General features: G+C 51.8%; 1 protein-coding gene across 1 annotated transcript in view; it reads left to right on the forward strand.

Moving 5' to 3' along the window:
* LOC140429692 (acid sphingomyelinase-like phosphodiesterase 3b) overlaps positions 1-20,048 on the forward strand; it is a 100,563-nt gene that overhangs the window by 64,550 nt on the left and 15,965 nt on the right. The window contains exon 5 of the mRNA XM_072517006.1: positions 3,050-3,219. Within this exon, the coding sequence (XP_072373107.1) occupies positions 3,050-3,219 (170 nt within the window). The remainder of the gene's footprint in view (positions 1-3,049; positions 3,220-20,048) is intronic.

Genomic DNA, 20,048 nt, shown 5'->3' on the forward strand with positions numbered 1-20,048 from the left:
CAAAGTGATAAATTGCTGCCCTATGTTCCTATCCTCCTGCAACCTTACAGCTTCAATAACCAGTCTTCATGTGTGTGTTTCGACATTGTGTTTGGCAGGCTATTTACAAGGGTGGCCATCGTGGCTCAGCCCAGACCCATTCCCACCCTACAGACATAAAAATGAACTCCTGCAGGTCGAATATGACATTAAACCAACGTCTCATTTGCTCTTTCAAGTGTTGCAGATGATGGCATGACACCATCTTGAAGAAGAGCAGGGGTGTTCGCCAATGATCCTGGACAATATTTTTCCCTTAACCAACACAACTAAAACTGGTTTTATTTCTGTTTTTACGACATTGCTGTGCACAAATTGCCTGTTAATTTAGTGACCAATGGTAATAGTGATCAACTATGAAGCACCTTCAGACTCTGAGGCCAAACAACAACTTATATTTATTTACGCCTTTAACATAGGGAACAATGTAACGCAAATGAAATAGAGTCCCGTACTGAGTGCGTTTAGTCGAGTGTTTCCCAGCACTCGCCGAGAAAGACTCCACTATCTAACGGGACTCTGTTTTATTTTGAGGCCTCAGTGGGAACCCCTCCTGCCGAGGCCGCACTGAGGAGCTCTGCTCATGAATACAGGAAGAGATTGCCAATCTCGAAATCCCCCCCACCCAATGTGGCCTCAGACCCCCCAAACACAGAAGGAGGTCATCGAGCCCCTCACACCCCACCTAATAAGGCCAGGGCACCCCTAGGTCCGATCCCCTGCGGGTGCAAAATGCCACAGGGGCACCTTGCCAGGGCCAGCTTGGTACCCAGGTGGCACTGCCAGTGTGTTAGGGTGGCATCAGGAGCGCCAGAGTATCACCCTGCCTAGAGCCTACGCATCTAGGGGCTCCCGATTCCCTGGGTCCCTGTTTGTGGAGACCAGCACTAACTGAGGCTTGCTCAGAGTATCTGAGGCACAGGGGTTAGATGCCGCACCATGGTAACTCTGGTTAGTGAATATTAAAGTGTGCTGAGGGCGGCACAGTGGCACAGTGGTTAGCTGTGCTGCCTCATTGTGCTAAGGACTCAGGTTCGATCCTGGCCCCTGGTTACTGTATGTGTGGAGTTTGCACATTCTACCCGTGGGTCTCACCCCACAACCCAAAACGAGTTACAGGGTAGGTGGATTGCCCTTTAATTGGAAAAAAAGAATTATGTACTCTAATTTTTATTTTAAAAGTGTGCCTGACTGCAACACTTTACTATCCAGATTAGCCGGATCTGGGTCCAGCCCATTGTGGGCAGGATCCAGCTCGTGACATCTCGCGAGATCCTGTTAGATCTCGTGAGGCGTGGCAGGCCAGGTAAATCACAGAAGAGGCCACTCCTGAGATCTACCCGCTGCGTCCTGATTCTGGCCGGAAGCGGCCAGTAGATCGCACTCGTAGTAATATGTCCCACTAAGGCCCTTCATAGGACTTTCACCAAATAAAGTTTGACATTGAGTTATGTAAGGCAATGTTAGGGCAGATGACAAAAAAGCTTGGTCAAAAAGATAGGTCTTAACGACAAAACAGAAGTTTAGGAAAGGAATTCCAAACCTTGAGGCCTTGGCAAACACAGGCGGATAATGGTGGACATTTAAATCGGGGATGCACAAGGGGGCAGGTTTGGAGGAGCGCAGAGATCTCAGTGTGTTGTAGGGTTGGATGAGGTTAATGAGATGGGCAAAGGTGAGGTCATGGAGTGTTTTGAAAACATGGTTAAAGGCTTATATGGATTTACTTTCTTTTTCTTTCCTTTTGGTTTCATCCTTTCCTCTTTCAAGGGCAATGAGTTCAATTTCAGCACCAACATCATCATCCAGATGTTGGATCGAACTTTGTACTTTTGTGAGCTTAATGGTTCTATACCAAAGTAGGCCATCACAGGAGTACTGGAATGTTATTGGGGACACTTTTATTTCCCACTTTCATCTTTAACAGGTAGCATGACACAACTTTAGCACAGGCAAAGAAATATTGAACTTCAGATAATTTGTCATGATGAATTTTTAAAGCCATTTAGTTCAGTAGTTTCTCCAGAGAAGGTGATGATGATTTTTGACCCATGCTATGCCTGGACGGGATGACAAGCTTTCAAGACTAAGATTGATTTGTTTGGTAAGGGGAATGGGGTTGAGCTACAGATCAGATGTGATCTAACAGAATGGTGGAAGAAGGTGGAAGGGCTGAATGGCCTACTCCTGTTCCTTTAGTAGCAAGGTTTTGGAAAGGTTCAGGATGACAAGTCTAAAGATGTGCAGGTTAGGTGGATTGGCCTTGATAAATTGCCCTGAGTGTCCAAAAAGGTTAGGTGGGGTTACTGGGATGGGGTGGAGGTGTGGGCTTAAGTGGGTGCTCTTTCCAACGGGCGGTGCAAACTCGATGGGCCGAATGGCCTCCTTCTGCACTGTAAATTCTATGATCTATGAATAGTAAAGGTCAAAGCAGTGAGCCTATAAGTACTAATTCTCCAGGTACGCACCAGTGTTTATTTCTTCAGATACTTAGCTAATTAATAATCCTAGTCACAAGATCTTTCTTATAAAATCCTATCATCCAGTTTATAACAAACTGTGAATGTGAAGTAACTGAGCTCCCCTGGGCCCCGTCTGGATTATTTTATGATGCTTTGACGTTGGATATTTTCTATGTTTTCTCCTAAAGACGAAGAATGCCAATGAACAAAAGGACCCAATTTGCATCATTGTTAATGCTGTCTGGTGTGCTGGTCCATTGGAATCCAGCGGATTGAGCTAAACTGCTGGACAAAGAGGTCAAACAATGGCGCAATCCTCCATGTAATAGGAACAAATGACTTTGGCCATCTTGGCCCTTCCTATGAAGCCACGGAACCACATTGGTTTTGATTATGGAGAGAGACGAGTTACTGGTTCCCAATAAAGAGAAGAGAGCCATGTGGGAAAATTGAATGAAACCTAGGAACTATGTGAATTGCAAAGGAATGAGAAAGAAATACCCAAGTTTTAAATTAACCTTCTTACTAAAGATTGTGATTGCCTTTAGGAGCTTTCTACACTGAGAAGCTGCGGGGTCGGATTGACCAACGAATCATTGTTTTAAACACAAACCTGTACTACAGCAGCAATAAGCTTAATGTTGGGATTAGCGACCCTGCTGGCCAGTTTAAATGGTTTGAAAAGATTCTTTCAAATGCAGTGACAGCAAAAGAAAAAGTAAGTTGTAACTCAAAATACATATACAACATATTGCAACATAATAAAAATGAAGTCTTCGTTGAGGTCTCCTTCCCTATTGAAAAAAACAAATGGGTAGGGGTGCAAAACCAAGTTTGTTTTTAAGGGAAGTGATTTTTAAAAAGAAATTTAGAGTACCCAATTATATTTTTTCCCAAATAAGTGGCAATTTAGCATGGTCAATTCACCTACCCTGCACACCTTTTTGGGTTCTGGGGTTGAGACCCATGGAGACATGGGGAGAATGTGCAAACTCCACACAGACAGTGACCCGGCGCCGGGATTGACCCAGGTTTTCGGCACCGTGAGATAGCAGTGATAACCACTGCGCCACCGTGCTGCCCTTATAAGGGACATGATTTAATGGAAACATTTCTACGTGTCATTCTGGGCAAGTTTAGTGGGGTGTTTCTTGCCAGCTTTTTCAGTGAGATCCACATTGGTATTTACCCACACTTAGGGCACGATTTACCTGCCGCGTCCCACCGGAATCGGGTTGGGACGTGGCCGGTAGATCCCACGAGAGGCCTCTTCCGGGATTCCCAATGGTCAGAATGCCTCGCAAGATCTAACGCGATCTCGCGAGACATCACGATCTGGATCCGCCCACAATGGGCGGGACCCAGACTTGCAGAGTTAAGTGAACTTATTGCTCACTTAACCCTGCCAACGCCAGATCTAACCAGCGCCGGATTCTACCGGCCTCGGTGAGGAGACCCCATCCGGGTGCCATTTAACACTGGTCCCCATGGTGGAATGGCACTTGGGAGTCTCCCAGGTGATCAGAGGCACCTGAGTGGTTGGTAGTGTCAAGGTGCCCAGATGGCATTTTGCTCACGCTGGGGATTGGATTGGATTGGATTTGTTTATTGTCACGTGTACCGACGACGTACAGTGAAAAGTATTTTTCTGCGAGCAGCTCAACAGATCATTAAATACATGGGAAGAAAAGGGAATAAAAGAAAATACAAATAGGGCAACACAAGATATACAATGTAACTACATAAGCACTGGCACGGATGAAGCAGGGTGTAGTGTTAATGAGGTCAGTCCATAAGAGGGTCATCTAGGAATCTGGTGACAGTGAGGAAGAAGCTGTTTTTGAGTCTGTCCGTGCGTGTTCTCAGACTTCTGTATCTCCTGCCCGATGGAAGAAGTTGGACGAGTGAGTAAGCCGGGTGGGAGGGATCTTTGATTATGCTGCCCGCTTTCCCCAGGCAGCGGGAGGTGTAGATGGAGTCAATAGATGGGAGGCAGGTTTGTGTGATGGACTGGGCGGTGTTCACAACTCTCTGAAGTTTCTTGCGGTCCTGGGCCGAGCAGTTGCCATACCAGGCTGTGATGCAGCCCGATAGGATCGGGGGTGTCCTGTCCGTATGAGGTGGGGTGCTGGGGGCTTGAGGACCTCCCAACAGGTGAGTTGGGGCATTGGGGGAGTCTGCGGGTTGCGTCGGTGTGGTAGTCACCACTGTTGCATTGTATATACTGCATACGAGGATATTATGGTAAGGCCCCTGTACTACAGGTACGGAGGTAGATCTCTGCCTGCTGGCTCCTCCCAGTAGGCGGTGTATCAATGTGTGTGCTCTCCGAACTGCAGCCATTTCGGCAGCAGCTGTGGGAGGCTCCACATCTCTGCGTAATAAAGCCTCGATTACTCTCTTCTCTCGTCTCGTCGTAATTGATAGTGCATCAATTTATTACGCAGAGATTTTACAACGATGGATCTCCGCATCAAGCCTGATCGCCTGCAGCTGCACCCTCAAGCAGACTACACCAAGTCGGCCTTCTCACATTGGCTAGCTTGCTTTGAAGCATACATTGAATCTGCAACAGACCCACCCTCAGAGGCACAGAAGCTACAGGTCCTTTACACGCGGCTGAGTTCCGATATCTTTCCCCTCATCCGGGACGCGCCGACCTATGCTGAGGCCATGGCGCTACTGAAGGAGAACTACACTCAGCAGACTAACAAAACCTACGCCAGGCACCTCCTGTCCACGCGGCATCAACTCCCCGGTGAGTCTGTGGAATATTTCTGGCGTGCCCTGCACGTGCTGGTGAGAGACTGTGATTGCCAGGCCGTTTCGGCTGCTGAACATTCTGACCTGCTACTTAGAGACGCGTTCGTTACAGGCCTAGGGTCGGCCTACATCCGCCAGCACCTCTTAGAAGGGGCTACCCTCGACCTCGCGGCGACCAAGAAACTAGCGCTCTCACTCACAGTCGCCTCACGCAATATGCAGGCGTACGCACGGCCCACCCCTCCTGGGCATCGTGGACCCCACCAGCGAACACCCCACCGTGGACTTCATCAGCGACCTCCTCCAGCCAACCTCAGGCCTGCGCCACGCGGCAGCCAACCAACCCAGGGGGACCCAAGTGCTACTTCTGCGGATACTCAAAACACCCGCGACAGCGCTGCCCGGTACGGAGCGCGCTCTGCAAGGCCTGTGGGAAGAAAGGACATTTCGCTGCTGTGTGCCAGGCCCGCTCGGTCGCCACTATTGTCCCTGCACCCCCCGCGTGCGGCCAGTGGGCGCCGCCATCTTCCTCGCCTCAGACCAAGTGCGGCCCGTGAGTGCCGCCACCTTGCTCGCCTCACAACACGTGCGGCCTGTGGGCGCCTGCATCTTCCCCGCCTCAGGACCCCTGCTCGTCGGGCACCTCATCGGGCCGCTCATCGCCTGCAACCGCCGCCAACCAGCCACGTCTGGCCTCCATCACGATCGACCAGTCCCGACCGCACAACCTCGCAACCGCGTCGACGACAGTGAAGGCCGACGGGCACAAGATATCCTGCCTTCTGGACTGCGGGAGCACTGAGAGCTTCATCTACCCTGATACAGAAAGGCGCTGCTCCCTCATGGTACACCCCATCAACCAGAGAATCTCCCTGGCCTCCGGATCCCACTCCATGGCAATCCGGGGGTATTGCACTGCCACCCTCATCATCCAGGGCATAGAGTTCAGCGGCTTCCGTCTCTACGTCCTCCCCAACCTCTGTACTGCCTTGCTACTCGGCCTGGACTTCCAGTGCAACCTCCAGAGCCTAACCCTGAAATTTGGCGGGCCACTACCACCCCTTACTGTATGCAGCCCCATGACCCTTAAGGTCGACCCACCTTCCCTGTTTGCGAAACTCACCCCGGATTGCAAACCCGTCGCCACCAGGAGCAGACGGTACAGTGCCCAGGACAGGACCTTCATCAGGTCGAGGCCAGCAACAGCCCCTGGAGAGCCCAAGTGGTAGTGGTGAAAACTGGGGAGAAAAACAGGATGGTCGTTGACTACAATCAGACCATCAATCGGTACACGCAGCTCGACGCGTACCCCCTCCCACGCATATCTGATATGGTCAATCAGATTGCACAGTACCGGGTCTTCTCGACAGTGGACCTGAAATCTGCCTACCACCAGCTCCCCATTCACAAGGCGGACCGCCCGTACACCGCGTTTGAAGCGGACGGCCGCCTTTACCACTTCCTTAGGGTTCCCTTCGGCGTCACAACGGGGTCTCGGTCTTCCAACGGGAGATGGACCGAATGGTTGACAGGATGGGACTGCGGGCCACTTTCCCGTACCTGGATAACGTCACCATCTGCGGCCACGACCAGCAGGACCATGACGCTAACCTATCACAATTCCTCCACACCTAACCTACAACAAGGAGAAGTGCGTGTTCAGCACGAACCAATTAGCCATCCTCGGCTATGTGGTTCAGAACGGAGTTCAAGGGTCCGACACCGATCGCATGCGCCCCCTCATGGAACTCCCCCTTCCCCACTTCCCCAAGGCCCTCAAACGATGCCTGGGGTTCTTCTCGTACTACGCCCAGTGGGTCCCTAACTTTGTGGACAACGCCCGCCCACTCATCCACTCCACAGTTTTTCCCCTGACGGACGAGGCTCACCAGGCCTTTAACCCTATCAAGGCCGACATCGCCAAGGCCGCGATGCACGCAGTCGACAAGATGATCCCCTTCCAAGTCGAGAGCGATGCATCAGACGTCGCTCTGGCCGCCATGCTCAACCAGGCAGGCAGGCCCATGGCATTCTATTCCCGCACCCTCCATGCCTTCAAAATTCGGCACTCCTCTGCCGAAAAGGAGGCCCAAGCTATGGTTGAAGCTGTGCAGCATTGGAGGCATTACGTGGCCGGCAGGAGATTCATTCTCCTCACTGACCAACGGTCGGTTGCCTTCATGTTTAACAACACACAGCGGGGTAAGATCAAAAATGATAAGATCTTGAGGTGGAGGATCGAGCTCTCCACCTACAATTACAAGATTTTGTATCGCCCCGGTAAGCTCAACGAGCCCACCAATGCCCTATCCCGAGGTACATGTGCCAGCAAACAAGTGGACCAACTCCTGACCCTGCACGACGACCTCTGTCACCCAGGGGTCACCCGCTTTTATCACTTCATAAAGGCCCGCAATCTGCCCTACTCCATCGAGGAAGTCAGGGCTATCACCAGAAACTGCCAGGTCTGCGCGGAGTGGAAACCGCACTTCTACCGGCCAGACCGTGCGCGTCTGGTGAAGGCCTCCCGCCCCTTTAAACGTCTCAGCGTGGACGTCAAAGGGCCCCTCCCCTCCACTGACCGCAACACGTACTTTCTTAATGTGGTCGACGAATATTCCAGACTCCCCTTCACCATCCCATGCCCCAATATGACGTCTGCCACCGTCATCAAAGCCCTCAACACCATCTTCGCTCTGTTCGGTTTCCCCGCCTACGTCCACAGCGACTGGGGATCCTCATTTATGAGCGATGAGCTGCGCCAGTACCTGCTCAACAGGGGCATTGCCTCGAGCAGGACGACCAGCTACAACCCCTGGGGAAACGGGCAGGTGGAGCGGGAGAATGGGATGGTCTGGAATGCCGTCCAGCTGGCCCTATGGTCCAGAAATCTCCCGGCCTCCCGCTGGCAGGAGGTCCTCCCTGACGCCCTTCACTCCATTTGGTCGCTCCTGTGCACTGCGACTAACGAAACTCCCCATGAACGTCTCTTTGCCTTCCCCAGGACGTCCACCTCCGAGGTTTCACTCTCATGGCTGGCAGCTCCAGGACCCGTTCTCCTCCGCAAGCACGTGCGGCTCCACAAGGCGGACCCATTGTTTGAGAGGGTACAGCTACTCCACGCGAACCCGCAGTACACCTACGTAGCGTACCCCGATGGCCGCCAAGGCACAGTCTCCCTCGGGGACCTGGCACCAGCTGGGCCCCCACACACACACCCTCTCTGCCCCGGCGCCACCCTCCCTCCCCCCGGCACACCCCACCACAGCCCCCGCTCCAGGACGATCCTTGCTCCCACCCGGGGATGAAGATGAGGTCAACACGCTCCCGGTGTCACCGACGACCGAACCGACGCCTGAATCGCCACCAGAACTGCGGCGCTCGCAACGACGGATCAAGGCGCCCGATCGTCTAACTTTGTAACCTCTGTTAAATTTTAAACAACCTGTATGTGAATAGTTTTCCACCACCCCCACTGGACTCTTTTTTAACAGGGGGTGAATGTGGTAGTCACCACTGTTATATTGTATATACTGCAAAACGAGGGTATTACGGTAAGGCCCCTGTACTACAGGTATGGGGGTAGATCCCTCCTGCTGGCTCTGCCCAGTAGGCGGAGTATAAATGTGTGGGCTCTCCGAGCTGCAGCCATTTCGGCAGCAGCTGCTGGAGGCTCCACATCTCTGCGTAATAAAGCCTCGATTACTCTCTTCTCTCCTCTCGTCGTAATTAATAGTGCATCAGTCGGGGACTGAGAGATCCGGGCGCCATTTTTGAATGCAGAGCTCCTCAGTGCAGGAAATGTGACTAAAAGTGGCCTTCTAATGTGCGAAGGCCGACTTGGTGTAGTCTGCTTGAGGGTGCAGCTGCAGGCGATCAGGCTTGATGCGGAGATCCATCGTTGTAAAATCTCTGCGGGACGTTCCACAGTGAGGCCCGAAAACCCCCCAGAGTGCCTTTAGATAGCAGGCTCGTTTCCACTGGACTCTTTATTTTTTCGTTAGATCATGCCCTGAGTCATTTTTTGGGGCCTTGGGGAGTTTCTCCCCGGTCTAGCCCACATTAGATTCAGCCTCTCGCGAGATTGAAAAGCCTTGTCACGTCACAAAGTCAGGTGCGCTGAGGCCGTTCGAACCAGTCCAAGATATTTCTTAGTAATTCTGAGGCCATACACGGAATCTCCAACGGGATGTTGAGGAGAATATTAGCTGCTTAATAGGATGTAGAAAGTCAACCATTAGCATGATTATATGGAAAGATTTCTAACTGTGGTAGCGAGTGGGAACGCTACTCAACATTAATTGATCCACTTTCTGAGGCCCCACAGACTTCACGCTGCAAATGAAGGTTCGCCAGGCGATTCGCAGCACTTAAACAGTACTTGCACTGCCAACCCCATTCAGTTCGCAGCCATGGCGTCAAGAAGACCAGCCCCAAGATTTGGTGACGGGGACCTGTGTAGGCTCCTAGATGTGGAGCCTACATCCAGGAGGGAAGTCCTGTTCCACCAAGGGTCCCTGCTGGTGAGCCACAGGGCAGCCAGTATCGCCTGGGAAGCATGACCAGAAGGACTGAACTCCAGTGCCACGAGAAGGCCGACGGCCTACACTGGGCAGCATGGGTGAATTGACACTAGTGCCCCCCCCCCCCCTCCCACAGACCTTTCCATCTGCATGCGAGCATCCAATCCCCAACTCTCCATGCGGGCCCCAACCCTTCCTTCACCCCCCCAACACCCGACTCTGCAACCCGTCCCTCACCACCCCCCCACCACTGGGAACCACACATTCGATGCCCTCTCTGTGTCACCACAGGAGACGCTCTTCCACATTCGCCGGGAGAGAGCCCAGACTGACGGAGGGGTGCCGGACATAAGAATCCTCACAATCTTCAAGAAACAGGCCCTGGAGGTGACGGGGATGGTCGAGGACAGAGCAGTCACCGATGCGGAGGCCGCCGCACTCTTAGAGGTGAGGATCAACTGGGTCCCCACCCGGAGGACCTGTCAAACATGAGTTGATCTTGCCATGCAGACTAACTCACCCCACTCACTGACCACATGTCCTCGCAGGTCCTCCAGCCAACAGTGCCAGTCCATCCGGGGTGACCTCCTCCCCTGCCTCCCATGAGACCACCTCAGAGGAGAGTTCCGAGGATACCACGATCAATGCGTCACAGCTGTTACCCGCACCTTCCACCAGCGCAGAGACACACACCTCGGTGGGAAACATTAGTGGTCAGGATTCTGGGGCACAATCTGGTGAGCATCACACAGTTGCGGATGTACATCATGTGGAGACAGTAACGCCCAGGCAAGACAGCAGTAGGTGGTCTGCTGGATCCCAGGACTCAGTTGAGTGTCATGTGAGAGTACCTTTAAGAAATGGGTGTTTAAGAAATGTACCCTCAAGAAACGGGTGTTTATCAGTGATGTCAGAATATTGGTGGAGCTGGGCTGTCTGTCAGCGTTTTACTTTCGTTTTAGGCTGTTTGCTGCAGGGTGTGTTTTAGTTTCGTTTTCAGAGCTGGGTAGCTGCAGTCACAGCTAGAAGGTGTTTTAGAGTCTCTCTATTCAGCGTAAATACTGTAAATCGATCCTGGTGATTTAAAATTAATAACTGCTCTCAGTAGTGACTTTAACCGAATGTGCTTCTGTTAAAAGTTTTGTTTTAAGTCTTATGGATATTAAAAGGACAGCTTAAGGATTACTTAGTGTTGTATTCTTTGTGGGTTGTATTTGAATTAATGGTTGCTAAGGTGTTCACTGTATATTTTAAAAAGGTTCACTTGAGTTCATAGAATAAACATTGTTTTGCTTTATAAAAATACTTTTCCATTTCTGCTGTACCACACCTGTAGAGTGGGCCGTGTGCTCCCCATACCACAGTCTATTAAAAGCTGTGGGTCAGGTGAACTCCATGGTATACTTTGGGGTTCTCTACACCCTGGCCCATAACATGAGTCCCAGCCAGATGCTGAGCCTATGGAACACGCCATCCCAGAGCTGATGGAGATGTTAGAGAGCGACCAGGACATTCAGAGCGCAACACACCAGCAGGTCGATAGCCAATTGGAGGAGTCACAGAGGCTATGGGTGCAGGAGATTTCGCTGGCAATGTGTGGCACCAAGGCCAACACTGCTAGGGTGGCGACCACAGTGGAGTGCTTGGTCCACAACATCAGCATTAGTGGAGGTTTACAAGGCATCGCACAGTCGGTGTCGGCCATGGCTGAGGGTCTCGGCAGAATGCCCAACTCGCTAGGGGACGTGACCCAGTACCAAGCTGACCTTGATGATGTTCTGCAGAACTCGGATGTCCCGCTCTCAGATGGGAATGGCCGAGGCTCAGGGGAGCTTATCCCAGTCGCAGTTGGGCATTGTCGAGGCACTGCAGAGCATGGCCCAATCACTGAGGAGCATTGCCAAAGGCATCAACAAGAAGGTGCAGACATTGGGGAGCCGCCAGGGCTGGCAGGGCCAGATGGCGCAAGGGGCAGCTGGGGCTCAGCGCAGCTGTGTCTCGGTCCCGAGTTGAAGCCCAGGGCCCCATGGGCACAGAACGGGAGGAGAGGACATTGTGTGCCATCCCGGACCCGTCCCATGGAGTGGGGCTGGTGGCCACCATCTCCCCCGAGTTCCACCCCTCTGAGGCCCCGCCTCACAGTCAGCACAGAGGATAGGATTAGGGAGTGGGAGGGTGAGGAGGACAGGTGGGGGTTGGTGGGGAGATTGGGACGCCGCCATCGGGAGAGTGGGATATTGTTGGACACCTTTGAAACATTACAAACCCTTCACCTCAATGAGTATGATGCCTCTGTCACTTTCATCCGCAATGTGGGCCGACCTCCAAACCCCTGGCCCATTACCCAGCCCCCCCCCCTCCCCCCTCCCACTCCGCACCCCCACCCCGGGCGCACCACGTGCAGATGATGGGTGTGACCAAGCAGACAGGCTGGGGTCAGTCTTTGGCATAGTTTGAGGAGCACTGGCTCTCAGCTCTCTGCGGATTATCATCACTCCCCTGCCCTCGACAGTGACCCGCTAATGGTGTCGGCACAGTCCCTGGAGTGATGTCACACATACCCTTGGAGGGTGGAAAATGGCGGATGGGGGAGACGGTGAAGGTAGCGATTATGGACCACAGCCACGTCCTATGTGAAGCGGGCAAGTATGAGGGCCTTCCTGGCCCTCTGGTCTTGCCGAACCCTAGCAGCTGCCGCCTGTCCTGCAGCCTCCAGCTGGTCCTCCGTTTCCTCCCCGGGATCGTCCTCCAGCCCCTGCTGGTCCCGCGCCTCCTCTTCATCCTTTTCGTCATCCTCCACCTCCTCCTCCTCCTCGGAGGGTGGGCACATATTTCTCATCCCCAACCTCCACACATCACCCTACTGCTGTGCCAGGTTGTGGTGGACGCAGAAGACAACCACAAAACACCAGCGGTGTGATTGAGGCATCGGAAGCACATTTTGAGCAGTCCGATGCACCGCTCAATGACAGCCCGGGTGGCCACGTGGGCCTCGTTGTAGGGGCTTCGCTTCGGCCTCCAGCCTCCGTATTGGTGTCATTAGCCAGGTCCTCAGTGGATATCCTTTCTCCCCCAAGAGCCAGCCAGCCACCCTGGGGTGGTCCTTGAAGATGCCGAGAATGTTTGACTACCCCAGAATGTAGCTGTTGTGCACACTCCCTGGGAAGTGTGTACGCATGTGCATGATCTTCATGTAGTGGTCACACATGAGCTGGATATTCAGGGAGTGGAACCTCTTCCTGTTAATGTACGGCACTCCCAGATGGCCTGGTGAGCACAACGCGACATGTGTACAGTCTATCAGCCCCTGGACCTGGGGAATCGCGGCGATGGCAGAGAAATCCTGCTGCCTGGGTATCTTGTTGGGCTTGGTCCGGACAAACAACGCATCCATGACTTCTGGATGTACCTATGGGCTGTGGCCTGCGAGATGCCACACAGGTCCCCACTCGAGGCCTGGAATGATCCCAAGGTGTAAACTTTCAGGGCTGCGGTGACCTTGATGGCCACAGAGAGCGGGTGTCCTCCTCCTTCACGCGGTGCCAAGTCTGCGAGGACAGGGTCCAGGTGCTGAATCACCTCCTTGTTAAGGCAGAGCCTCCTGCTGTCCATCATCTGTTCAAAGGGCCAGCGATGCCTGTACACCCTGGGCCATTGCAGGCCTTCCCCATCTGGGTTGCTCCCTGGCCTGATGGGTGGCCAGGTCCTCAGGGTGTTGTGTGGGGTCCGGCACATGGGCCGCCGCAGCAAGCCTCTGCAGACATTGCTGCTGCTGCTGTCACCGGTGTCTGGCCGCCCGGCTACAAGCAGCGCCACTAGGGCCTGGTCTGCGGGTTTCAAATTACCTTCCATACCGTTCAATATCTTTAAGGAATTGGGAGAGGGTGTTCGACCGACTAACAGCTGTGGCTCCCACCCCACGGCCCTCAATTCCCACATTGATCTCCCCTCCCCCACACCCAGAACCCCCTGGCCAAGAACTCCGGCCGCATTGGGCCCTCCTCAATCAACCCATACCCTCTACTCCAGACACCCACTAATAACTGAGCGCAACTCCGCCTCCCCTTTTACATCCCCCTCTAGCCCGCCTGAAACATCTAAATCCTGGAACGTTTAGCTGCCAATCCTGCCCTTCCCTCAACCAGGTCTCTGTAATGGCAACAGCATCATAGTTCCAAGTACTAATCCAAGCTCTAAGTTCATCTGCCTTACCTGTAATGCTCCTTGCATTAAAACATAAGCACTTCAGGCCACCAGACCCGCTGTGTTCAGCAACTTCTCCCCGTCTGCTCTGCCTCAGAGCCACACTTTCCCTATTCCCTAGTTCTCCCTCAATGCTCTCACCTTCTGACCTATTGCTCCCGTGCCCACCCCCCTGCCATACTAGTTTACACCCTCCCGTGTGACACTAGCAAACCTCGCGGCCAGGATATTTATGCCTCTCCGGTTTAGATGCAACCGTCCTTCTTATACAGGTCACACCTGCCCCGGAAGAGCTCCCAGTGGTCCAGATAATGGAAACCCTCCCTCCTACACCAGCTGTTTAGCCACGTGTTTATCTGCTCTATCTTCCTATTTCTAGCCTCACTGGCACGTGGCACAGGGAGTAATCCCGAGATTACAACCCTCGAGGTCCTGTCTTTTAACTTTCTGCCTAGCTCCCTGAACTCCTGCTGCAGGACCTCATGCCCCTTCCTGCCTATGTCGTTAGTACCAATATGTACAACGACCTCTGCCTGTTTGCCCTCCCCCTTCAGGATTCCCTCTACCCGTTCGGAGACATCCTGGACCCTGGCACCAGGGAGGCAACATACCATCCTGGAGTCTCTTTCACATCCACAGAAGCGCCTATCTGTGCCCCTGACTATAGAGTACCCTATTACTATTACTCTTCTGCGCTTTGACCCTCCCTTCTGAACATCAGAGCCAGCCGTGGTGCCACTGCTCTGGCTGCTGCTGTTTTCCCCTGATAGGCTATCCCCCCCAACAGTATCCAAAGGGGTATATCTGTTCGAGAGGGGGACAACCACAGGGGATTCCTGCACTGACTGCCTGCCATTTCTGGTGGTCACCCATTTCTCTGCCTGCACCTTGGGTGTGACCACATTTACATAACTGCGATCTATGACGCTTTCCTGCATGCTCCTAAGTGCATCCAATTGCTGCTCCAACCGAACCATGCGGTCTGTGAGGAGCTCCAGTTGGGTGCACTTTCTGCAGATGAAGCCATCCGGGACGCTGGAAGCCTCCCGGACCGGCCTCATCTCACAGTCAGAGCACAGCACCCCTCTAACTGACATTGCGTCAATTAATTAAAATTAAAATTAAAATTTGTCTTTTTTTTTTAAAATATTTTTTTTTTAATTGCAAAGTTACTGTCAACTATCTGTTTCCTAGCACTAGATTTCTAATAGAAATGCGATAGCTAACTATAATACTCTCCGATCTCTGCTACGACAAGAGCATAACAAAACATGATTCCAGGAGTGACTGTTAAATCCATATAGTTTCAACTCAGCGAACAGTGACAACCAGCAACAACAGCCAGGCACGATGTTCGGGATTCCGGTTCCACAGCAGCTCACGTACCAAGGCAATCTCAGTGAAAGCTGGCATTGGTTCAGGCAGAAATTCGAGATCTACCTGGTAGCGTCCGACCTAGATGGCGTGGCGGATGCAGAGAAAATGAAGCTTCTACTTACCATCGCAGGTCCAGAAGCAGATGACATCTTCTATACCTTCAAATACTCAAAGGGGCAAAACAAGAGCGATTTCCAGGCAGTCCTGGACAAATTCCAAGAATTCTGCCAGGAACATACAAAAAGAAAAGATAAAAGAGGCACCAAAACTCACCGCGAGGTAGGCTTGCAGCAACAAATGGCAGTTTTGAATTGCAGCCATCTTGGAAAAGGTGCTACACATGTGCAGTTGTGCGAAGAGCGCACAGAACGGGAGGTCCATTCGCGCAAGCACGAGAAGCAGCACATGCGCAATTGAAAAAAAGGCCCCAAGTAAAGGAACAGCGATCTGCAATGCGCAATCCCTTCCTACGCACTACGTCGCACGCGTCATGACGTCAGAGGCCCTGGACCTTAAAGGGGAAATGTCCCAAAACACACAAAAAAAACTTTACCGTCATAAAATCTGATTCTGTCACCTGGAACGGCAGCACAATGCCTGAAATTCGACCAGTAGCTGAAAGTAACCTCCACAGAACCCTGCAACAAGCAGTTAGCACCACCCAAAGAGATGATACAGTCCTTGAAGACTATGACTCAGACCTTGAATTCTTCTTTGGACATCGCGAGCCCAATGCCAGCTCCGACACAAAACGTGATGATATGGTCTTGGAAGACAACGACTCAGATGAAGCTTTCACCTTGGTAGGCTACCCCAGTACCAAATCCGAACCGCAACTAGACGTGTTGTACATTGACGACCCCGACGATGAGTTCTTCGGATTTGAGGATCTTCAGCCCAGCAGGCCTGACACTAAGAGACAGAGAGCGGTACAAGCCCACAGAGAGCGGCCTGCTGCCACACAGAGAGTGGCCCACGCACCGCGAAGGGTCCCTGACTCCACACAGAGAGTGGTCCACGCACCACAAAGGGTCCAAGCCTCCACAGCGAGCTCATGGACAGACTCCACGATAGAAGCAACGCAGGACTCCACAGCGCAGTCCTTGCATGAACAAGAAGTGACTCGAGTGACACAAGCCTCCACAGCGAGCTCGTGGGCAGGCTCCACGATAGCAGCAACGCAAGACTCCAGAGCGCAGTCCTTGCATGAACAAGAAGTGATGACTGTTCCCACAGCGAGACCAATGCACGATTCCACACAGGGAACGCTGCAAGACTCCACAGAGGGAGTGACACAAGCCTCCACAGCGAGCCCGTGGACAGCCTCCACGATAGAAGCAATGCAAAACTCCAAAGCGCAGTCTTTGCATGAACAAGACCATGAGGGTCCAGCAACCTCCTCTGAGCAACCAGCAGCAGACGATGCAGGTCTGCCACGCTCAAGTGAACAACAGAAAGACTATGACAGTCTGTCACGCTCAAGTGAACAACAGAAAGACTATGACAGTCTGTCACGCTCAAGTGTACAGCAAGCAGACTATGACAGTCTACCACGCTCCAGTGAACAAGAAGACTCTGACAGTCTACCATGCTCAAGTGTACAGCAAGCAGACTATGGCAGTCCACCCAGATTATTTGAGCCACCAGAAGAAGACTCTGACGGTCTACCCAGCTCAAGTGAACGACAAGACACTGAGGCTCTACCCACTGTATGTGAGACAAGTGACAACAGCATCCCACTTCCCATACCAGATGTGCAACATGACAGACCTCAGCTAGAATGCACAGAGGCACTCGACAATCACAGTGAGACTACTGGTGACTCCGATGACACCACGATACTTCAAACCTCATTCGCTCGAGCCTTTCCGCAAGCAAATGCATTCCTGACTGAAATGACTCCGGACGTGGAGCATCAAGAGACCTCAGAAGATGCAAGTGAACCTGAAATGACTCCGGACGGGGAGCATCAAGAAGCCACAACTGACTCAGGTGAAACAGACCAGACTCCAGATGGGGAGCATCGACAAGCCAAAGCTGATTCAAGTAAGCCGGACATGACTCCAGACGGGGAGCGCCGCGAACTCAGTGACGGCACGCTCAAGGGGACAGCAGATGCCACCAAGCATACTAACACGAGTAACTGTGTGAAGGACTCGTATTATCCACAGAGTGTGGTCCTTGAGCGCAGCAAACACGGCAACAAAACCAACCACAGGGCTAAATCGCTGGCTTTGAAAGCAGACCAAGGCAGGCCAGCAGCACGGTTTGATTCCCGTAACAGCCTCCCCGAACAGGCGCCGGAATGTGGCGACTAGGGGCTTTTCACAGTAACTTCATTTGAAGCCTACTTGTGACAATAAGTGATTTTCATTTCATTTCATTTCACCACAACAACAACATCAAAGACAATAGCAAGAAGCGTACCAAAGGCTACAACGTCGACAACAAGCACGACAAAAACAACACCAATGGAACCACGACCGGTACAACATGATACATCTCTGCAAATACGGGACACTGTTACTGCTCAGCTCAGTACAATGACACACCATGGCAGGACGATGCATCTTACCAATTCACATTTGCTGCACTACCAACAGGCAACCTGGCTTTCAGGACAGATGCCATCAAGAATTACCACCACAAGCATCGAAAGAAAAAAAAAGAGTCCAAATCCGACAACAAAGTGATTTGACCACTTCTTGGTTCCTTCAGCACAGGGGCACTGATGGCGTTTACAATGCAATGCCACCATCAACATCACCAACTCACCAACCAAACAAGAAAGCCACTCAACCATAATAATTAATGAACTTTGGACTCATGCATATGATTTGGACTTATTGTTTAATGATCACTGTTAACATAACTTGTACTGAGTTATATCACTCATCTACCTAGTTTGTTCAATTTTCTTTAACACTGTACAGAAAATATGTAACACGTAAAAAGAGGGGATATGGTGATATACATCACTGTAAGTACACAACGGGTTAATGTACATACACTACACCTAGCTAGACACTAGAGGGAACACCAGAGACATGACACACAGGCAGTCAACCAATAGGTCAGTAAGATAGGACACGACCAATGGGCAGTCACGATACACACAGAGGTGACACTACCACAGAAGGGCATTACACCAACCCATATAAAGGACACATCACACATGCTCAATCTCTTTCCAGTGGAGACTCTGAGTGAGTACAGACACAGGGTTGATTGAGCATCACTCCCACCATGTGGATTGTAGCAGAATGGTTAGTCAGTCTAAGTGGCTATAGAAGGATTAACAGTAGTGTCAAATACAAGTAGGAGAATTGTTAATAGTTTAATAAACGTGTTAAAGCTATCTCCAAGTCTGAACCTTCCTTTGTCAGAGTGCACATCAAGGAAGCAGCTTATGCTACGACAAGAGCATAACAAAACAGTCCCCTCCCCGTAGCGCTCACCCACCCTCCAGCCGTGGACATGTACCCGGTGCTGGGGCCCATCCCCTAAGTGTCCGGATCTCGGCTGCTGCGTTTATTGTGTGTCCCGCAGTGTTCAGGTACAGTGTCTGATTGGGATGCTAGGCAATGACTCCCACATGTTACATGGCCCACCCACCCACAGGAATACATGTCCCACCTGAAGTGTTGGGTACTCTGATACACAGACGAACCAACACGGTTGCGAATGGTACAACGCAGTTTTATTTCAATGAACTATTAACATATTAAACTCTGGTATTCAGCACATGGTGAACCTCTAAGTGGCTGGCAATGAGGTCTGTGCCCTGAGCCCTCTCCTGCTCGAGTGCCCAGGAAGTGTCGTGTTCCCTGCTTTGTACTGTGTATGCTCTTGTCCGTCATTGGCTGTCGTGTTTTGTGTGTTGATTGGTCCGTTGTTCTGTCCATCATTATGTGTGTATGTGTGTGCTGTGATGTTCACCTGAATATCATGACATCCCCCCCTTTTTTACAGGATTATGTGCCTACGTGTTTATAAATAGAGATGTGTACTGAGTGTAGCTAAATGTATGTGTGTGCAATATTTACAGCATGTACATGGGGCTTAACTATATAAAAGGGGCGATGTCGGGTGTGACATAACAACGAGGTTGTACCATAACAAAGAGCGGGGAAATGTTGAACGATAAAACAAATTCCTGTAACGATAAGTACATAAACATATTAACAAAGTGGTTGCATGAGTTCAATGTATAAACAGTCTCATAAGTCTAGTCTAGTAGGTGGGCGACGAATTTGGGTTGACCGTCAGGGTGGCACACCATTCATCACCCGGATTGATCGTGTTAACTTGGTTCTCATCAATGACCGCAATACGGAAGGCGTCTCGGTCATCTGTGTCACCGGTCTGGATGTCGTCTGGGCAAGATTCGTAATGGGGAGGCTGAATGGTCCGCACGTCCCTGCGAGGTTGTCAGAGTTGTGGAAGATTGACAGGTTGAGCTGCTTGACAGTAAGCAACATAGTGGCCCACCTTGCCACAGTGTAGGCATTGTCGGGTTCTTGCGGGTCATTGCCGCTTTAAATGTGCAGCTCCACAGTTGCCGCACGTCGTGACGTCATGACGTTCGTTGCGCCACTGCGCATGCACAGTTCGGTCTTGCGTCGGGCGCGCCTGCGCATCACATCCCTCAGTGTTGCCGTAGGTTTTGGCACGCACAAGC

The sequence above is a fragment of the Scyliorhinus torazame genome, chromosome 1, assembly GCF_047496885.1.
Source record: "Scyliorhinus torazame isolate Kashiwa2021f chromosome 1, sScyTor2.1, whole genome shotgun sequence".
Taxonomy (NCBI): Eukaryota; Metazoa; Chordata; class Chondrichthyes; order Carcharhiniformes; family Scyliorhinidae; genus Scyliorhinus; species Scyliorhinus torazame.